Source organism: Peromyscus maniculatus, chromosome 21, assembly GCF_049852395.1.
Source record: "Peromyscus maniculatus bairdii isolate BWxNUB_F1_BW_parent chromosome 21, HU_Pman_BW_mat_3.1, whole genome shotgun sequence".
In the NCBI taxonomy this organism is placed as follows: Eukaryota; Metazoa; Chordata; class Mammalia; order Rodentia; family Cricetidae; genus Peromyscus; species Peromyscus maniculatus.
Genome location: NC_134872.1, coordinates 12,542,885 through 12,561,997, shown reverse-complemented (window position 1 = coordinate 12,561,997; position 19,113 = coordinate 12,542,885). Strand labels below are relative to the sequence as shown.

Here is a 19,113-nt window from a genome sequence, read left to right as displayed (position 1 = left end):
TCTTATTATTTGAAGCTCTAAATCCCCTCCTAACATCATTCACTGATTCTGCACCAACCTCCAAGGCTGCCACGGATATGAGGCATGGTACCCAGCTTGCCACGCTGACTGAGTATAGGAACTTTCCATAGCTGCTTATTTCCCTTCTCCAAAACTGGAAGGGGGAGCCGTTTCCTAGCTATTTCCAGTTATTCTTCTATGGTAACATTCACTGCACACCGGTTTCTGTTTATTTGCACAGAAGAATCATAGCTGATGTCTGGCTTAATTAGGGAAAGGGAATACACAAAGGCCATGTTAAATATCATAGTGAGAACCTGTACTCTGTTGTTTCAGAAACGAAACAGAAGCATTTCTTACCATCTGCAGTTTCCAGCACGTTCCTGCCATGCCCTCGAGGAATACCTCTCACAGATGCCACCTGGGGACGCTCATAGTGTGAGTGCTCCGCAAGTCCAGTGGTAACGTCGGGTGGGGCAGAGTGCAGATCTGATTTTTGAAAAACATACCCAAATAACAGTGATTAATTCAACAAGCATTAAGTGTTTATTCCAACCTGTCCATCTAAAGTTTGTTGTCTGAGCTCTAAGCAAGGGATAATTATGGTATCCCGAAAGTTCTGTTTTCCTGACTAAACAAAGGCATGCAGGGCCCTGCACACCCCCACATGTGTTATGGAGAAATATGTGCATGTGTTGGAGGTGTCTCAATTCAACTCCTTAAAAGATAGACCTAGAACCACCAAGTATATCACAAAGTGCACGGAAAACTTGCCTTTTAACATAACAGCCTAACAAGATCTTAGTTGAAAAGTTTCCTTAAGGAAACAAAAAATTAATGTGAAATAAAATGCTACTAAATGCTTTTCATTACATTACAAAAAAACAACCAGCCTTGTAACTTTCCTAAAAGTAGGCTGGATGTTATGAAGACATCATCTTTGTTGATCTAAGAATAAAAATACAAAAGCCAGGGGACAGAGTGGTGGCTCAGCAGTTAAGAGCACTTGTTGCTCTTGCAGAGGACCCAGGTTCGGTTCCCAGCACCCATATGGCAACTGTCTGTAACTCCTCCAGTTTGAGAGAATCCAGCGCCCTCTTCTGGCCTTCTTGGGCAATGCATCCTCATACGGCATATATGCAGGCAAAACACTTATACACTTAAAATAAAAATAAATCTTCAAAAAAATTAAAAAAAAACAGCTAGGCATTAAATAAACCTCTAATAACAGTACCTCAGGAGACAGGGGCAGGAAGATCTCTCTAAATTTAAAAACTCACTATACATAGCAAATTCCAGGCCAGCCAGAGTCACATGATGAGACCCTGTGTCTGGAGAATTTTTAAAAATTAAGTGCAAAAAAAAGTGCCCCATATGCTAGTTAAAATTTTCTGCAATGAGCCTGACACACCAATAAGTGATTTACACCTACAAGTCCAACTACTTGGGAGGCAGAGACAGAAGTTCAAGGCCAGCCTGAATTGTATGGTACAATCCCATCTCAAATGAACAAAATATTTAAAAAATTAAGAGACTACCATCAACTTAATGTATAATCAATTAATGCTACATTTAAGAGAGTGTACATAAGATACAGTTATTGCTTTCATTCTTTCAACATCAAAGTTTTTTTTAATTTTCATGGAGCAGGACTTTGATCTGTTCCAAACACTGACTCTGAGTCGCTAGAGGAATTTTCATTACTATTGGCCTAACGCTGAGAGGATCAACAGTGGGGCGGCTGTTGGATAGGGCATCGTACCACACACTGACGTCGACCAGTTCGTGCAGTGGGCCTATGTGTGATGAAGGCTGGTCATCTGCAATATTTAAATTAATATGCTGTTCACTATGGTACTCTTAACACTCTGACGGTTCAATTCTGACCATCTATCATTTCATTAACTTGGATAAAATTCAAAGTAAGACCTGAGTGTGTAGGAAGAAAGAAAATACATAGGAGCGAAACATAAACTTACTATTTATAAAACAGAATATACTTTTTGGAAAAAAAAATCTAAAACTTCAATGACAGTTTTCAGAAGCCTTGAAATAGCCTGGTGATGAGCACACTAGCATTTTAAAGTCTGTCTATCAGGAAGATCTTTCAGTTTATAAAGAAACATCTCTGTGCTTCCAAACCTAGCAAAAAGAAGAATGATTTTAAAAGCATATGTAGAAAGAAGGTAATAATATATACCATGAAGTAGTTTTTTAAACAGCTACATAAACTAAACTTTGTGAGGGGTGGTGCTGGTGCACACCTTTAATCCCAGCACTCAGGAGGCAGAGGCAGGTGGATCTCTGAGTTCAAAGCCAGCCTGGTCTACAGAGTGAGCTCCAGGTTAGCCAACCATAGGCAGAGAAACTGTCTTTAAAAAACAAAACAAAAGAAAACTCTGCTTTCAAAACCATCCCTAAAAGCATTGCTTTTGAGTGAAGTTTATATCTATGTCAAAATGTTTAATGTATTTTATTTCCTTAATCCAAAAACTGAAACTAATGCTTAAAAAAGTACCCTTACCTAATAAGTTCCATTTCCACGTTTTTACTTAATATATTATTCTTATGTATTTTTCCTTAGTTCATCTGAAGTTCATCTATCTGGGGTTAGAAGCAAAATGATGGTTTTGTAATGAGGACAGGGAAGGTGCATATAACCTGAGTATCCCCTGTGCCAATGACCTCGGAGTTTTATGTTTCAGAAATCAGAACAGTACAAATTTGGGACATTTTATGCTTCACTAGTTAAGCACTCCAAACTGAAACCCTGAAATGTGCTGCTCTAAATTTCAGATTTGAAATTAAGAAAGATAAACTTGCGTTTGGAAGTCAAGTTAAGAGCCAATGAGATGGCTCCATGGACAGAAGTACTGGCCACGCAAGCCTTCTGAGTGGAGTTCAATTCCTGGAGCACACAATCGAAGGAGGGAACACATCGTGGCACATGCACACATGCCTGTGACCACACACACACAAACTAACAAAGCCCTGGTGGGCGGAGTCCACAGGCAAAGGCAATTACCACCAAGCCTTACAACCCCAGAACCCATATGGTGGAAGGAGAGAACCAGCTCCTAAAAGAGCCCCCCACTATGGCGCCCCCACACGCATGTGCACAAAATAAAGAACTTCAAATGTATTTAGAATTAAAAGAATAAATAAATAAAATTTAGAAATCAAGTTGACTGTGCTCTTCCATTACTCAAAAGCTTATCAAAACTACATTTGCAGTAAGGTAATAGAAATCACGTTGAGATTTTTTTGAAACTGAGTAGAATCAATCACAAAACATCTATGCTAGGCCAAGCAAGTAGGAAGGGAAAAGGGGCCTCCCAGCACAGCTGCAGGAGACAGGATGGATCATCTGCCAACACAGGCAGCAGGGCCACCTTATAAACACCGGAGAGTGAACACACCTAACTCCAACATGCACCAGAGAATTCCTGTTAAGACATCCATAAGCCACAACCACTGGATCCCTGAGGGCTGTTTGACCAAACGCTGTGAGCTATGGCTAGCCTGGCATGCTGAATGTGACCAAGAAGTAACAGCTCAGCGGTGACAAGCCTCCAATGCAGGGTGCTCCTGAGTCCTGTCCCCTTAGAAAGAGCTTCACATATCAGAGACAAGGTGACTGAACACGACTCAGTGGGAAAGAGAGCATGCTGGGCAAGCGTGAGGGCCTGAGTCCAGATCCCAGGACCCATGGAAAAAGCAGGGATGTGCATGACTGTGATCCTGGCACTGAGTGAGCTGGGGCTGGCTGGCACCCAGCCTAATTCCGGGTTAGTGAGATCCAGTCTTAAGGGAAAAGGGCAGATGGAGCAGGAGAGTCAGTGTTCCTGTCTGGCTGCCCCACGTGCCTACAGAGGTATGCATGTGGGGTGTGTGTGTGTGTGTGTGTCTGTGTGTGTGTCTGTGTGTGTGTGTCTGTGTGTGTATACACACAGGTACATACACACACACACACACACACACACACACACACAGCTGAATAAATAAATAAGTGTAAAACAAAAGCAAAATAAAGGCCTGCAGATAAACAGGAAAGCACAGCCCTGGCTGCCTTCCTGCTCCGGACTGTCACATTCCTTGAGGAAAGGTAGGCCACAGCCTCCAGCCACACAGAAAAGGAGCAGCCAGAGACACCCTGGAGGTAACTGTCTTATAATGGCTATCTACTCTTGCCACTGCTATTCATGGGGCTGCTCTGTGAGCAAGAAGCATGGTGTGGCAGAGGAACCCCAAGTTTCCACCCGACCCACATCGCAGTGGGAAACAGATGCCCGGCAATATACAGGAATTGTATAGGGTCTCAAACAAACAAAAATCAAGAGCTGTACTGACAGGCTCCACGGGACAAACCACAGGCTACCAGAAGAAACGTCTGACCTGAAAAGAACTCGGAACATGGTCCCAGCACCATCTACAGTGGCTTGCAGAAACCACCAACCCAGCCTGATGCACGGCAAGCGCCCTTCACCCCAGCTCTAGCAGGAAAGAGAAGAAAAGGAAGAGGCCGCAACAACACTGGTACCAGGACTCTTCCCCACCAAGCAGTGCATGATCTCACCAAGCTGCCTCACTCATTTTATTATTGCTTTTTCTGTCTTCTTTCTTCATCTAGGAAAATGAGGGATGAGAGAAGTCTTTAACACGGACTACATTTTAAGGTACTAGGACACGAATGTCTGCGGGCTTCACATACAGCTAATCACACAACTACTGCTTGTAGGCAGGGTTTCAGATGGCTCGAGACATCACTTCTTTGTAAGACTACTGTCATCCAAGAACTCGTGGCTGAGAAGACTCCTGTATCTTTAAGACTGGCTTTGATTGACATCTTGATTTTAGGAAGAGGACTATCTGTAGGAAGAAAGGCCAGACCTTAGCCCCCATCTCAGGACAACCCCCAGCCCGTACAGCCACATATGCAAAGAGCCACAGGAAAGACAGTGACTAGAGAGCCAGGCCCAGGGCGGCCGTCACAAGCACCTGGAAAACAGGAAAAGACAACAGGACGTCAAGAGAACAGCGTGTTCCTGAGGACTGGGGCACACCCCACCAGCCTGGAACTGCCAGGCCACGGAATCACAGGACTGCTTCTGTCCCCAAAAGACACATTTCAGATAAGAAAGAGGTGGATCTGGATGGAGACAAAAAAATTTACCAACAGAGCCATTTTGTTCAACTAAATCTGGATGCCAAGCTATCCAAGTGTGGCCCCATTGTGACAAATGTGATTATTAAAAGCTAAAAACCAGCTGATATCTCAAGCAGACAAGGCATCATGTGACATCTGGCTCATGACCTCAGTCACTTGACAGTAGTCCTCTGTCCCGGACACTCCTGACCCTTCCCAGTGGGCGGGGCTAGGCATCTGTTACTGACCTATGTGGGCGTGGGCCGTGAGGCCCGCAAGCGCTGTGGTGGTACTAGGAGCAGCGGCAGGTCTCCCTCCCGGGTGGGATGAGGTGGAGGATGCAGAGGATGAAGTGGACGAGCCCTGAATGACCCTGTCGAGCCAGGGCTCGATGCTGGAATGGCTCTGGAGCAGAGCGGAGGTGAGTCGCCCAGGTCGCCGTAAAGAGCCCTCATCTTCTGAGGCAGATGACGTGTCTGTGATCAAAATAACGGTGACAAGCATGATGTAGAGATGGGTCAAGAGAGGGAGAGGGCCTCTCACTCGTCTCCAGGCCTGAAGCACAGCTCTGCCCTGTATGACAAGTGGCCACTGTCTAAGGTGGAAGCTCCGTTCCAGCCTCACTCTCCCCCATTGCAAACCTGGCCCCCTCTCAGAAAGCCCACCAAGCGGCAGCTCCTCACCCGGAGCTCCTCAAGACTGCACCTACAGCATATTGGAGTTCCAGTCCATAGACCTGCCACGTGATCTCCCTCCCCCCCCCCAAGATCACCCAGGAATGCTTTGCTCAGATTAAACCTAGTCCTTTACTTTTTTTTTTTTTTTTTTTTTTTTTTTGGTTTTTCGAGACAGGGTTTCTCTGTGTAGCTTTGCGCCTTTCCTGGAGCTCACTTGGTAGCCCAGGCTGGCCTCGAACTCACAGAGATCCGCCTGCCTCCGCCTCCCGAGTGCTGGGATTAAAGGCGTGCGCCACCAACGCCCGGCACTAGTCCTTTACTTTTTAATTTGGCTCGATTTGGCTTATTGCATCAGTGAGAAATCCACTTAGGGGGTGGCGTCCAAAAATACTTATCAGGCACCTCAAAGGTCACCTTCAGAAGGGCACATAAGAAGTCCTACTTTGGGGAAGTGATCCCATGAGTGCCAAGGTCCTGACAGAGGCCTTGGCCACAGGTTTTCAAACACTAGGAATGAAAACAGCTTTCTGTCCCCTAAACCTAGGAAATCCCAACTGTGATGTGCTCTGAGTGTCCAGTCCTCACTGCTCTCCATCTACACAGCCTGACACCACATCCACACATCAGCAGGGCGCAGCCTGTACCTCATATCCTAGCCTGTGCGTGAATGCCTCAGCACTGCGGTTGTTACGGGAGACTACGGCCCTGGCTACATCCATGTTCATAGGGAAAGTGGGAAAAGTACCTCTGGAAAGGATTCCTTCCTCAACATAATTGCTTCAACTCATGAAATTATTTGTGAACTAAGGTTCCATGAAGTCAGCATACCTGTATTTTATTACAGTTATTAAAACATTTTCTTACTGTTGGATAGTGCCTACAGTGTGTTATTAGCAGAAACAGTAATGTGGCAATAATTTCTGAAGACTTCTTCCAACAATAAGCTTTTCTTAAAAGGGGAGAAGCACCTACCAAGCTACCAGGTCACCCTGCAAATCTTGTATGATTCCAAATGCATCAAGCCTAAATGATTTTTTTGACTTGGAACTTGAGAGGCATCTGTGGCAATGCACCTCAGTCTGGCTTAACAGGACGTTAGAGAGAAACCTGTCTGTATACTTTCATTTCCAGAGGTAACAATAGATGATAAAATATATCCACACCCTCCAAATAAGCATCTTAAATGGCCCCACTGGAGACATGGCTAGGAGGTCAGCAGCACAACAGACAGAGGGCACGGGTTAGAGTAGGTTTAAAAGTCAGCCCAGAAGTTTGTACTTCATTACGTGCCTGTCTTAGGTTCATCACTTTATTAACAGCTATAAATAGCATCTTAGTTTTTTTTTGGGGGGGGGGGCGGGGCTGAGGACTGAACCCAGGGCCTGTGCTTGCTAGGCAAGCGCTCTACCACTGAGCTAAATCACCAACCCCGCATCTTAGTTTTTTAAAAAGTAAAATCCATACAAAAATCCTACTACAATACAAATATTCACTTGGATAAGAAAAATACCAAAGATACGATAGATTCTTAGGTAAGGAATATGCACATATGTAAACATTTTTAATTTCTAAATTTCTCAAACCTGTATTAAAGTTTACAAGGATATTCCTATTCAGTAAAATAAATATTAACCGCCAGGCCTACGACATACTCATAAAAATCCATCCTGAAACCATTTATCAATACCTGGAGGAGTATAGGTTTCCACAGAGGAATGCACAAGGACAGACCGTCTTTTTGAAGGCATGGGCATCTTCCTCTCTTTGTATTTGGCCAAAGCTGCTTGCACGGCTTCTGTGTGGACATCTGCACAGGAACAACAGTAGCAGTAGATGTTTTACTACATAGGTAACAATCTACTTTTACATTTACTCTGAGAAGAAAAAAAAAATGCTCTGCCTTCCCACTCACCCCATTCTCAGATTCTCTCCACATATTGCTCTACTTGAGGACTCAACTCTTGAACTTCATAAATACTTCCAGTTATAAAAAATTACAAAATAAAAAGCTATGGACCCCCCAGAGATTCACTGGCCAGCCAACTTAGCGAACAGTAGATACACAAAACAAACAGAAAAATCAAGTGGACACATTTTGAAGACAGCAGCCAGGATATCAATGTCAGCATCTCAGATTTCAGTAAGTTCCCACTGGAGATGTTTCAATGTTTATGCAGCATATGCAGTAATCAATTCATCTGTTTTTTTTTTTTAAATTAAGTGTACTGTGATTATGGAAGACGGCCAACATCAACCTCTGGCCTCCACATGCATGCACACCTGAACACACACATGTACAGGTCAGTTGGCATACATGTATAGCTCAGTTGGTAGAATGCTTGCACAGCATGTATGAATCCCTGGGTTCCAACCCCAGTACCACATAAACCAGGCATTTTGGTACGTGACCATGTTCTTAGTCCCCAAGACGGAAATGAAAGGATCAGGAGTTAAAGGCCGTACTCCACTACATGGTAAGTTCCAGGCCAGCTTGGGCTATGTGAGATTGTCTCAAAATAATGGGGGAGGAGGGCAAATTTATGACCACCAATTCTGACAACCTAAGTTTGATCCCTAGAGCCTACAAAGTAGAAGAAAAACCAACTGCTGCAAATTCTCTGGCCTCCATGTGCGAACCATGGCACACATGCATGCACACACACACACACACACACACACACACACACACACACACACACAATAAATAAATAAGCAGAATTGTTTTTAAAAGTAAAATAAAAAATTTAAATATTATTTAAGTATTTATTTAAAAAAAAATGCCAAATAGTGGGAAAATCTAAGTGAAAGGAAATTTAAAGTTACACCAGTTATACAGCAACTTCCATATACACAGACATTACTGAGTCGTCCCAGAGCTCCTGCTGGAGAAGCAGATACAGACAGCAAGCACGCTGTCCGGGCAGGCAGGAGAGGGAGGGTTCTCTACAGACTAAAGAGACGCTTAGTCAGTGAAGGGCTTGCACTGTGCACACAAGGACCCGAGTTTGACCCCCAGAACTCACAGTTTAAAAATACCTAAGTGCAGGCTGGGCGGTGGTGGCGCACACCTTTAATCCCAGCACGTGGGAGGCAGAGCCAGGCGGATCTCTGTGAGTTCGAGGCCAGCCTGGTCTATAGAGCAAGATCCAGGACAGGCACCAAAACTACACAGAGAAACCCTGTCTCGAAAAACCAAAAAAAAAAAAAAAAAAAAATCTAGGTGCACTTTTAATCCCAATGCTAGGGAGGCAGAAACAAGAGGCTCACTGGCCAGCCAGGATAGCCTACTCTAAGTTCAAAGCTTAAATAAAAAAAAGAGTAGATGGCACCTGCATGTACATGCATACATGCACGCGCACACATGAGCACACACACAATTGTTGCAAGCAAGCAACCTCTAAGGCAATCAACATATAAAAGAGAGACATTAAAACAAACTATCTGAACCAGGTGCAATGCAACACTTTGTAACACAAAGGTGTTATCAAACACGCCTTTGATGCCAGCACTCGGGAGGCAGAGGCAGGCGGATCTCTGTGAGTTTGAGGCCAGTCTGGTCTACAGAGTGAGTTCCAGGACAGCCAGGACTACACAGAGAAAAATAGTTTTTGAAAAACCAAAACTATTAAACAAAAACAAAGAAACCCAAAACTATATGAAAGTTCCACTTTCTTTCTTTCTTTTTTCTTTTCTTTTTCTAGTTTCTCAAGACAGGGTTTTTCTGCGTAACAGCCTAGCTTTGTAGACTAGGCTGGCCCCAAACTCATGGAGATCCACTTGCCTCTGCCTCCTGAGAGAGCTGGGATTAAAGGTGTGTGCCACCACTGCTCTATAGGGTTCTGCTTTCTTGAACAGTAAGATGAAAATTATCACTCAAGTGAAAAATAACTACTTTTTTTGTTTTGTTTGTTTTTCAAGACACGGTTCCTCTGTGTAGCTCTGGCTATCCTGGAACCTGCTCTGTAGACCAGGATGGCCTGGAACTCTCAGAGATCTGCCTGCCTCTGCCTCTGCCTCCGCATGCTGTGATTAAAGATGTGTGCACCATGCTAGCTGAAAACGAACTAGTTCTCTGGTGGACATTCTAGCAAAGAGAAGCCAACCAAAAGCCTCGGCAGCCAGACCAGAGCGTCTCGCCTGATGCGACCCCACCTCCTACTCCCGCACTTCCAGAGCTATGGACCTACCTGACCGGAAGCGCTCATCCCTTGAGTTGGTAGCCCGAGACTTCTGTGGTTTAGATGTGGCTGCAGTCATCAAGGGCCCAGGAATTCTATTCTCAGTTTGCAGACATGGGTCTACTCCTGAAACACAGTTTTATACCTTGTGTAAACAATTTTCTTTTCCAGTGATAAAAAGCTCCATTTACAACAATGTGCATTCCTCTTATATGGCCATGGAGCACATGCTGCACACCCCTGGTATTGGCTCTGAAAGCACAAAAGAGCCTCTGGCTTTGGATTTAGTGCCATAAACATGGGCCAGGGCAATGTCCACGTCCAGGCTGCCTTCTCCTCATACCACTAGACCTAGTTCATAATCATAATGACGACGACACCCTCAGGGTGGCCTTGGCAACATGGCACCATCAGTTCAGGTCACATGTGAGTCACAGATATCTAACAGCTAGTTCCTGAATGTATGGCTGCTCCATAAATCTAAAATGGCCTGTACTGCTTGTGACCGTTACAGTCTACAGTGTCATCAAATATTAACTGAGAAACAGCCCATCGGCCATCACTAGGTGTCCCTTAAATACAAAGAAAAGGTTGAGAGGTAGAGAATGAAACACCAAGAACAGAACTGAACAACTTCAGTGCACAGAGTGTTCAGAGGCCGGAAAACTGGTCTAGTCAGCAGCACCTCTATTGGCTCTGCTTCACATCTGGGATGGACAGAGAACATGTCACCTGTTCTCCACACATCCTCAGCTAGCCCCTGGCTCACAGTGACAGCATCCTGACCAGAGCCACCCATGGGATACAAGACAGTGAGAAATAGCAGGGTACAAACAGCATGGCCACTAGACAACGTCTCTGGTATCATTCCAATCCTAATCTGCTAACATCTGCGAATAGCGCAGCAAAACCTTTAGCTGAGACTCAGTAAGAATGAGCCTGACGTTGTCAGCCTTTGCTTGAAAAAGCCTTATAAGACTAGCCGGCGGAGATTCCAGTCTCACTGGCTCCTCCAGTCTTGACCACACCCCCAGTACAAGCAGAGTCCATCCTGACTTCAACTGGGCCAGTGTCCCTCACAGGAACAGAGACAGCAGTGGCGCCGCCTGACTTCTAAGGCTGGGTACACAAAGCAACACAACTCTCTCGACCTGACTCAGCTGTGCCTGTGAAGTCCAGTGTGCTGATCCCCATGTCAAAAGAGCCAGGTGAGAAAACAGGAGAGGGAGGCAGGTGAGGGGGACCTCCCAGCCCAAACGCCAATGATGGGGCCCTCACAGGTCACCTACTCAGATACCTACTCAGACTCCTAGCTTGACTTTGACAGCATTCACAAGTACTAGTCTCTGAGCTGGTCCAAACTGCAGGTCCATGAGCATGATAGATTTGTGGTGCTGTCTAGCGTGGCTGGTTATATAGCACTGGAGAATGAGAAGGGTGACTCCAGAAATCTATGCTTAATTCGACAAAATATGAGCGCACGCGCGTACACACACACACACACACACACACACACACACACACACACACACACACACTGCATGCATACACACACACACAGATATATGACAATACTGAACAGTGGCCCTACTGGGCTAAAGAACCACTTAAAGTTTCACTGAAGAAAATGTAGTATCAGGCATTAAGGATGATGAAGTGGTACATTGCACAATATATTCCAAAACATGGGTGCCTTTATCCTATAGATAGATGAAATATTCAATAAAGACAACAAAAACTGATCTGAAATTACTGGATAAAGGGGAAGGTGTTTTTTTTGTTTTTTTTTTTTTTTGTATGATTGATTTTTTTTTTTTTTTCCGAGACATGGTTTCTCTGTGTAATAGCTCTGGCTGTCCTGGAACTCACTCTATAGACCTCAAACTCAAAAAGATCTGCCTGCCTCTGCCTCTTGAGTGCTGGGATTAAAGGCGTACGCCACCATGCCTGGTTTGCTTTTGTTGTTGCTGTTTTGGTTTGGTTGTTTTTGCGAAAGGGTTTCATTGGGCATCCCTAGCCAGTCTGGAACTTGCTATGTAGACCAGGCTGGTCTTGAACTCACAAAGGTCCACCTGCCTCTGCCTCCTAAGTAGTAGGACTAAAGACCCTAAAGACCATACCAGCCTTAAGTTTGTTTTGTTTTAATTTTATGTATATGCGGTGGTGGTGGTGGTGGTGGTGGTGGTGGTGGTGGTGGTGGTGGTGGTGCATGTGAGTGCAGGTGCCCATGGAGGCCAGAAGAGGGCGCCCCTGGAGCTGCAGTTACAGGTGGTTCTAGAACAGAGCTCTAGTCCTCTGCAACAGCAGGACACGCTCATATTTGCTGAGCCGTCTCTCCAGCCCTAACATGATATACTTTTAATTTTAGCAGGTATCAAGAGATAACTTCCAGGAAGGTTACAATGATTCACACTCCCACAAGCAACATGTGTAAGTGCTATATCCTCACACATTTCTCAGCACTGAGTTAGAGAAAGCTTAAGAATTCTTCCAACCTAAGAGGATAGTTCACTTTAATTTGCATTTCCATATCTACTAGTAAAGTTGAACATGATTTAGTGTTTATTACCTACCTATGTTTCTTATTCTTTGAATTTCTTTCTTCCACTTAAGAAATTTATGTTTTTTCATATGTTTAGATATTGGTTATTTCTTCTAAATATATTTTGTGATCCCAATATAGGTTCTGTATTTTTCTTGATAAGTGTATTAGTAATTATTTTACAATGTATTTTTATTTTAAATGAATTTTTCATATTTCAAAATAGAACTATTGAAAAATAAAAGCTACATATTCTCTAAAGCTACAATAGCAATAACACCAACATCTCCTACTAACTCTTAGATAAACAAGCAGCCTTCCAAGCACACACAACGTCCCTGTACACAGAAATAGCTGCCTTTTATCTTCTAGTATTTACCCTGTTTTGTTTCCACATCTCATGACGTCAATCTAGAACTCTCTATACCTTTGCTAGGACTGGAAATAGCTAAGATACGCAATTGTTCTGCTTAATGGTTGTTTGTGATTTTTGGAAAAATAGGCTTTAAAATGTTTTAACAGTTTCCTTCAATCGCAATTTTAGTGTGGCTTTTGTTTGTTTGTTTGTTTTTGAGACAGGGTCTCTCCATTATGTAGATGTGGCTGTCCTGGAACTCACTATATATATCAGACTGGTCTCAAACTCACAAAGCTCTACCTCCCAAATGCTGGGATTAAAGGTGTCCACCATCACACCCACAATTTTAGTTTTTGTTTTGAATGAACAAATACCAATACGTAACCAGGATCTTCAACATTCTTTTTCAGTTATTTATAAATATACCCATACAGGTAGTATAAAGCACATGCAATTTCAGAAGCATACACAGGGGGAAATGTAGCCACTATACAGCTTAAGAAATAAAGCATGGAGTTGGAGAGATGGCTCAGTGGTTACCAGTACTTGCTGTTCCTACAGAGGACCGGAATTTAGTTTCCAGAACCCATGTGACATCTCACAAGCCATCTCTAGCTCCAGTTCTAGGAGATATGACACTCGCTTCTGACCTCCATGGGCATGCACGTGGTGCACAGGCAGACACAATACATAAGCAAAACACACACATGAAAAAGTCAATCTTGTGAAGAAGCAGCAGCAGGAATAATAGTAATATTTAAGCATGGGCTAACAAGATGGACCAGCAAGTAAGAGTGCTTACTGTGCCACCATAACGAGCTGAAATTGATCCTCAGAACCCATATGAAAGAGTCGGGGGTGGCGGCACACATCTGTAATCCCAGCACTCCCATGGAAAGACAGGGAGCAAAACACGGGAAAATCATCTAGAAGCTCACTGGCCAGCTACTGGAGTACCCAGCACAGCAGAAACAAGAGACCCTGCTTCAACAAAACGGAAGGGGAGAAGCAACTCCCAGGAGTTTTCCTCTAACTAGCACATGCACACCATGCTTGAGCACACTCAGAACGCGCTCTCGCTCTCTCTCTCTCTCTCTCTCTCTCTCTCTCTCTCTCTCTCTCTCTCTCAAGTTTAAAGAAAAAGAAATAAAGCTTTCAGGTAGCTGAAACTCACAGAGATCCACCTGCCTCTGCCTCCCCAGTGTCCGGTATGTTTTTAAAGCTCATGCTGGCCACATTGCTTTGTGATGTCCTTCCAAACCATCATCTCACTGCGGTTCATCACTGATGATGTCTAGATGCTCTGGCATCCCATGGTCTGGGTTGGAGATCTTGGTAGTTCAGGGTCATAATGGATATTCTTGTGTACCTAACGGAGAACTGTGGCACCATGTGGCACAGATGCATCCACACTGGCTCCAATATGGATGTCAGGCTCTGGTTAATCTGCACTTCTCTGATCATCTGAGAGGTTAGGGTTTATTATTATTATTGTTACTGTGTACTCTTCTCCCATTTTCTCATCTCATTAGGAAACCTGGGCTCTTGGTGGCATAGGCTAGACTCCTGGTGCTCAGTTGTCCCCCAGGCCTCATGCTAGCCCCTTAGCCATGCAGATGGAGAGCATGTCTTCTCCTGCAGGAAGAGCCACTAGGCAGAGCTGTCTGGACATTCTGGGGCCATTTCTTAAATCATTGTGTTACAACCATCCTCCTTCAGTCTGTAGTTAGACTTTGCAATCCCTTTGTGGGATCTTTTGAATTTAAAAACAGAAGCCGCCGGGCGGTGGTGGCGCACGCCTTTAATCCCGGCACTCGGGAGGCAGAGCCAGGCGGATCTCTGTGAGTTCGAGGCCAGCCTGGACTACCAAGTGAGTCCCAGGAAAGGCGCAAAGCTACACAGAGGAAACCCTGTCTCGGAAAAAAAAAAAAAAAAAAAAACAGAAGCCATGAAGTTTAATGTATCCCGACTTATAAGTCTTTTCTTTTATGTTGTAGTAGTGGCATATCTGGCAATCAAGAAACCCTTCCTCTCTTGAGACGGCAACACTTCCCTGTGAGGTCTCCCAAGGGCTCTCCAGTTTCTGGCCCCTCTCACACTTGGGCCTAACACACCTGCAGTTAACTCTGGTGTCTAGGTTCATGGATCTTACACAGGTACTAGTACCTACGCCAGCACCCTAGCCACATGCCATCTCTCCATACCAAGTCTGTATGTGTGTACGTGTGCATCTCAGCTGGCCTTTCTGTCCCAGGAGTCCAGCTGCCTTCCCTTGCAAAGTAATCTATTCTCGGTGGTGACAGCCTCAGAATAACTCAGTAACTCGCCAGACAACCCCTCCCATCACATTTTGGATCTCCTGATCTTTTGTACTTAAGACATAAATTTAAGAATTAGGTTGTGAAATGCCATTAAAAATATTCAAAATAGGGAGTTGGAGAGATGGCTCAGAGGTTAAGAGCATTGGCTGTTCTTCTGGAGGTCATGAGTTCAATTCCCAGCAACCACATGGTGGCTCACAACCATCTATGAGATCTAGTGCCCTCTTCTGGTGTGCAGACAGAACACTGTATACATAATAAATAAATAAATATATCTTTAAAAAAATATTCAAAATAGCAGCTGGATGTGATGGCGCATGCCTAATCCCAGCACTTTGGGAGAGGCAAGTGAATCTCTGTAAGTTCAAGGCTAGCCTAGTCTACAAAGTGAGTTCCAGGACAGCCAGTGGTACTACACAGAGAAACCCTGTCTCAATAAACCAAAAGAACAAACAAACAAAAACAAAATCAAAATAATGAATATGCCAAATCTACAAATTAATGTGCAAAGAATTAAAAAATTTACAATTTGTGTCCTTATCTAGTAAGGAACTATATCGGGTCACTCTATGACCACGAAAATAGAGTAAGTTGCTGGGGCAGTGGCACACACCTTTAATCCTAGAACTCGGGGGGGCAGAGGCAGATGGATCTCTGTGAGTTAGAGGTGAGCCTAGTCTACAGAGCGAGATCCAGGATAGCCAGAGCTGTTTGCACAGAGAAACCCTGTCTCAAAAAAAAAAGTCCTATTTGGGAGTGAGATCTGTATCAAGCCAAAGCTGTAAATTATAATATATGCCCTTGGATTTTTATCATCTAATAACAGACATATTATTCAGTCCTTAATAAAATATGAAACAGATACCAATTTTTAAAATCCAAAATCAGCACTTATTTACTATTAGTAGTTTGCAGTGCTGGGAATTGTACCCAAGATCTATCACATGCTAGGCAAGTGTTCTACCACCAAGCCACACCCCCAGCCCACTAAAATCAGTTCTTATATCATGTTTTATAGGACAGTCTATTTGTGACTGCAGCAGACGCAGGTGCCGGCCTTACCTTGAATGAGGGGAATGTAACGAGCCAACAGCTTTGCCCTTTTCTTCTCGTAGCCTTTCTGAGTGATGTCACCTAAAACAAGAATGGGAAACGAGAACTTCATTATTGTAAAGTTCCAGAACTATTTATGTGTGCACACGTGTGTGTGTGTGTGTGTGTGTGTGTGTGTGTGTGCATGTTTACACATGCATGCACACATGGAGGCCAAAGGTCCACCTTAGGTGCCTCTAACCATCACCTTGATTTTTGAGACAGGGCCTGTCTCTCAGTAGCCTGGAACTAACCAAGAAGGCTAGGCTGGTTGACTGGCCATTGAGCCCAGGGGACCCCAGGGGATATTCTCTGCCCCCCCCAGCACTGGAACTTTAAGCATGTACTATACCTGTCTCTTTAATGTGTGTTCTAGGGATCAAACTCAGTTACTCAGGCTTGTGCAACAAGCATCTTACCAATTAGAGTATCTCTCTAGCCAGTTCTAAGATTTTTAATTAAAAAAAAAAAAAGGATCTTGGTCTGGAGAGACAGCTCAGTGAGTAAAACTCTTTCTGAACATGGACAAGAACCTGACTTTGGATCCCCAGAACCCACCTGATGTAGTGGTGCACATCTGCGAGCCCAGCATTCCTCTGATGAAATGGGAATGGGAGACAGGACGGTCCCTGCAAGCTCACACGCTAGCTAGTCTGGTGTGTACAGCAGCAAGCAACAAGAGGCCCTGTCTCAAAGAAGACACGTGGGAGCTGATTCACGGGATTGACCTCTGACCTCTACACATGCACTGTGCCCTACTCCCAGACACACAAAGATTTTTTTGAGTTATAATATAAAAACTATACACTAATGCCTCTCAAGAGGGTCACTAGGTAAGTAAGCCAGGATGAACCCATACCATGGAAGGTGGTAAAAGGAGCAGACTACTGACATGTAGCGCTTCAGGCAGATCTCATGTAAAAGCTGTTGAGCGAAGGAAGCCTGACTCAAAGGCCATACACTATATATACATTATTCTCTATGATGACACGCTAGAAAAGACAAAACCACAGAAGCCAGCTAGACGGTAGGTGCCAGGAGACAGGGAGGGAACTGCCAGAGGGGACAAGGAATTCAGTGTAAGACTGGCATGACTTGGCTCTCGCAGTAATGACATGACTGTGTCACCTGTCAAAGGCTTACAGAACACACACTGCGAAACAATCTTACTGTATGTAAATAATACTTTAACTTTTTGAAAAAGGTGATCAACATCTCCTGGAAACTTGTCTGAGGAGACTCTGAGGCTGGAGAGACGTCTCAGCAGTTAAGAGTGCTTCCCGCTCTTCCAGAGGACCCTAGATTGGTTCCCAGAAACCATGTTACGCAGCTCAGAACTGCCTGCAACTCCTGCTCCACGGGATCCAATACCCTCTTTTAGCCTCCACAGGTACACACGTGTGGCACACACTCATGGCACACACGTGTGGCACACACTCATACAGATAAATACACATAATTTTGTATTAAATCTTAACAAAAGGCAGACTCCGAGCCCACACCTCAATTCAGCAGACTCCACACTGTATTTACAAGACCCTTAGGTATATCTACACGGGTTCAAGTGTCAGAACAACAGTAAAAGGGACCATAGCCCCAGCCCTCCACAGCCAGAGTGCCTTAGATGAGGACTCAGGAAAAGGCCTGCTGTCCCGCCAAATTACCATAAAGACAGCCAAGCATAGGTGAAATTCACCTGGCAATGAAGTAGGAAACGTACTTCACATCTTGGTCTTCAGGTGCTACCTGGTTCCCACACAAAAACAGGAGTACCAACAGTGGATCTTCAGTGTTTTTATGAAGATTTTAGACCAGAAACGTATACTGCAACAATCCTTATGACTAGATTTTAGTTCAAATACATGTTAATACAGTTTTCACTATACCATCTGGGGGGGGGGGGGTTCCTAAGCCCTCCTCCTTCATCTTCCCCTTTCTTCCAGACAAAAAAGTAGAAGGCTGCTGAGTATCAAAAAATACTGCTGCTGAGTGCCCAGCCAAGTATTTCCTCCAGAAGAATTCATCTTGACTAGGGTTTGTCAGGTGTGGAAATAGACATTTTGGAGTGGCTGTCATTACACACACACACACAGACACACACACACACACACACACATACACACACACACACACATTAAGCCTCACTAAAGTTCTAGTGTACGTTAATATATTCTCCTGTACAAGAAAGGCCTATAGCCAGGGAAGGTCAGTCCTATGGGACAGACAGGCAGTTGCTAGAGCACAAGCTGGGCTACCACAAAGCCCTTCCCAATAGCCTGCCCTTTGTCTACAGCCTACTGGACAACAGCCTGGGCATCCAGACAGTCCTGTGTCCATATATGTCCCTTTACCCATCTCGCTGTCCTCATGAGGTTCTGCCCTGACCCTCACAAGCAACTGCTCTGTAGCACTTAAGTGTGTGCATAATAGAATATCACCTGTCAGGCGTGTGCACACACGTGCGCACGTGTGCACACACGTGCACACGTGTGCACATGTATTTCTTTGTGTTTATATGTTTTCACTTGACCTGAGTTGGCATTGTCCCACAAATAATGTTTCTCCCATTGTTTATTGCACTAAGTGCTCCATTTTTAACACCAGCCCATCCTCAATGGATGAGCAAATCTGATTCACTGCTCTGACCTTAGGATGCTTGGAGAGACGCCATCCTCATCTCACCCGTCAGTGGACGGCACTGGAACCTGAACACATCCACAGTACCTTCTAGACAGGTACTATCAGCTCACTGGCTACTCAAACCCCGATCCCCATGACCAGCCCCATCACAGCACACAT

General features: G+C 44.5%; 1 protein-coding gene across 7 annotated transcripts in view; it reads right to left on the bottom strand.

Annotated features, from left to right (window-relative positions):
- Dip2a (disco interacting protein 2 homolog A) overlaps positions 1–19,113 on the bottom strand; it is an 88,714-nt gene that overhangs the window by 51,133 nt on the left and 18,468 nt on the right. For 3 of the 7 annotated variants that reach the window (XR_013046913.1, XM_042266267.2, XM_006992552.4), the window contains exons 2-6: positions 16,285–16,356; positions 10,011–10,127; positions 7,511–7,630; positions 5,395–5,622; positions 361–489 (exon numbers count right to left, since the gene is read on the bottom strand). Coding sequence is in view for 6 of the 7 variants with exons in the window: in XM_042266267.2 (XP_042122201.2) it covers positions 361–489; positions 5,395–5,622; positions 7,511–7,630; positions 10,011–10,127; positions 16,285–16,356 (666 nt within the window). In the remaining variant the exon portion in view is untranslated. The remainder of the gene's footprint in view (positions 1–360; positions 490–5,394; positions 5,623–7,510; positions 7,631–10,010; positions 10,128–16,284; positions 16,357–19,113) is intronic. The other 4 variants (XM_015986211.3, XM_076558617.1, XM_042266269.2 and 1 more) reach the window with 3 other exon arrangements.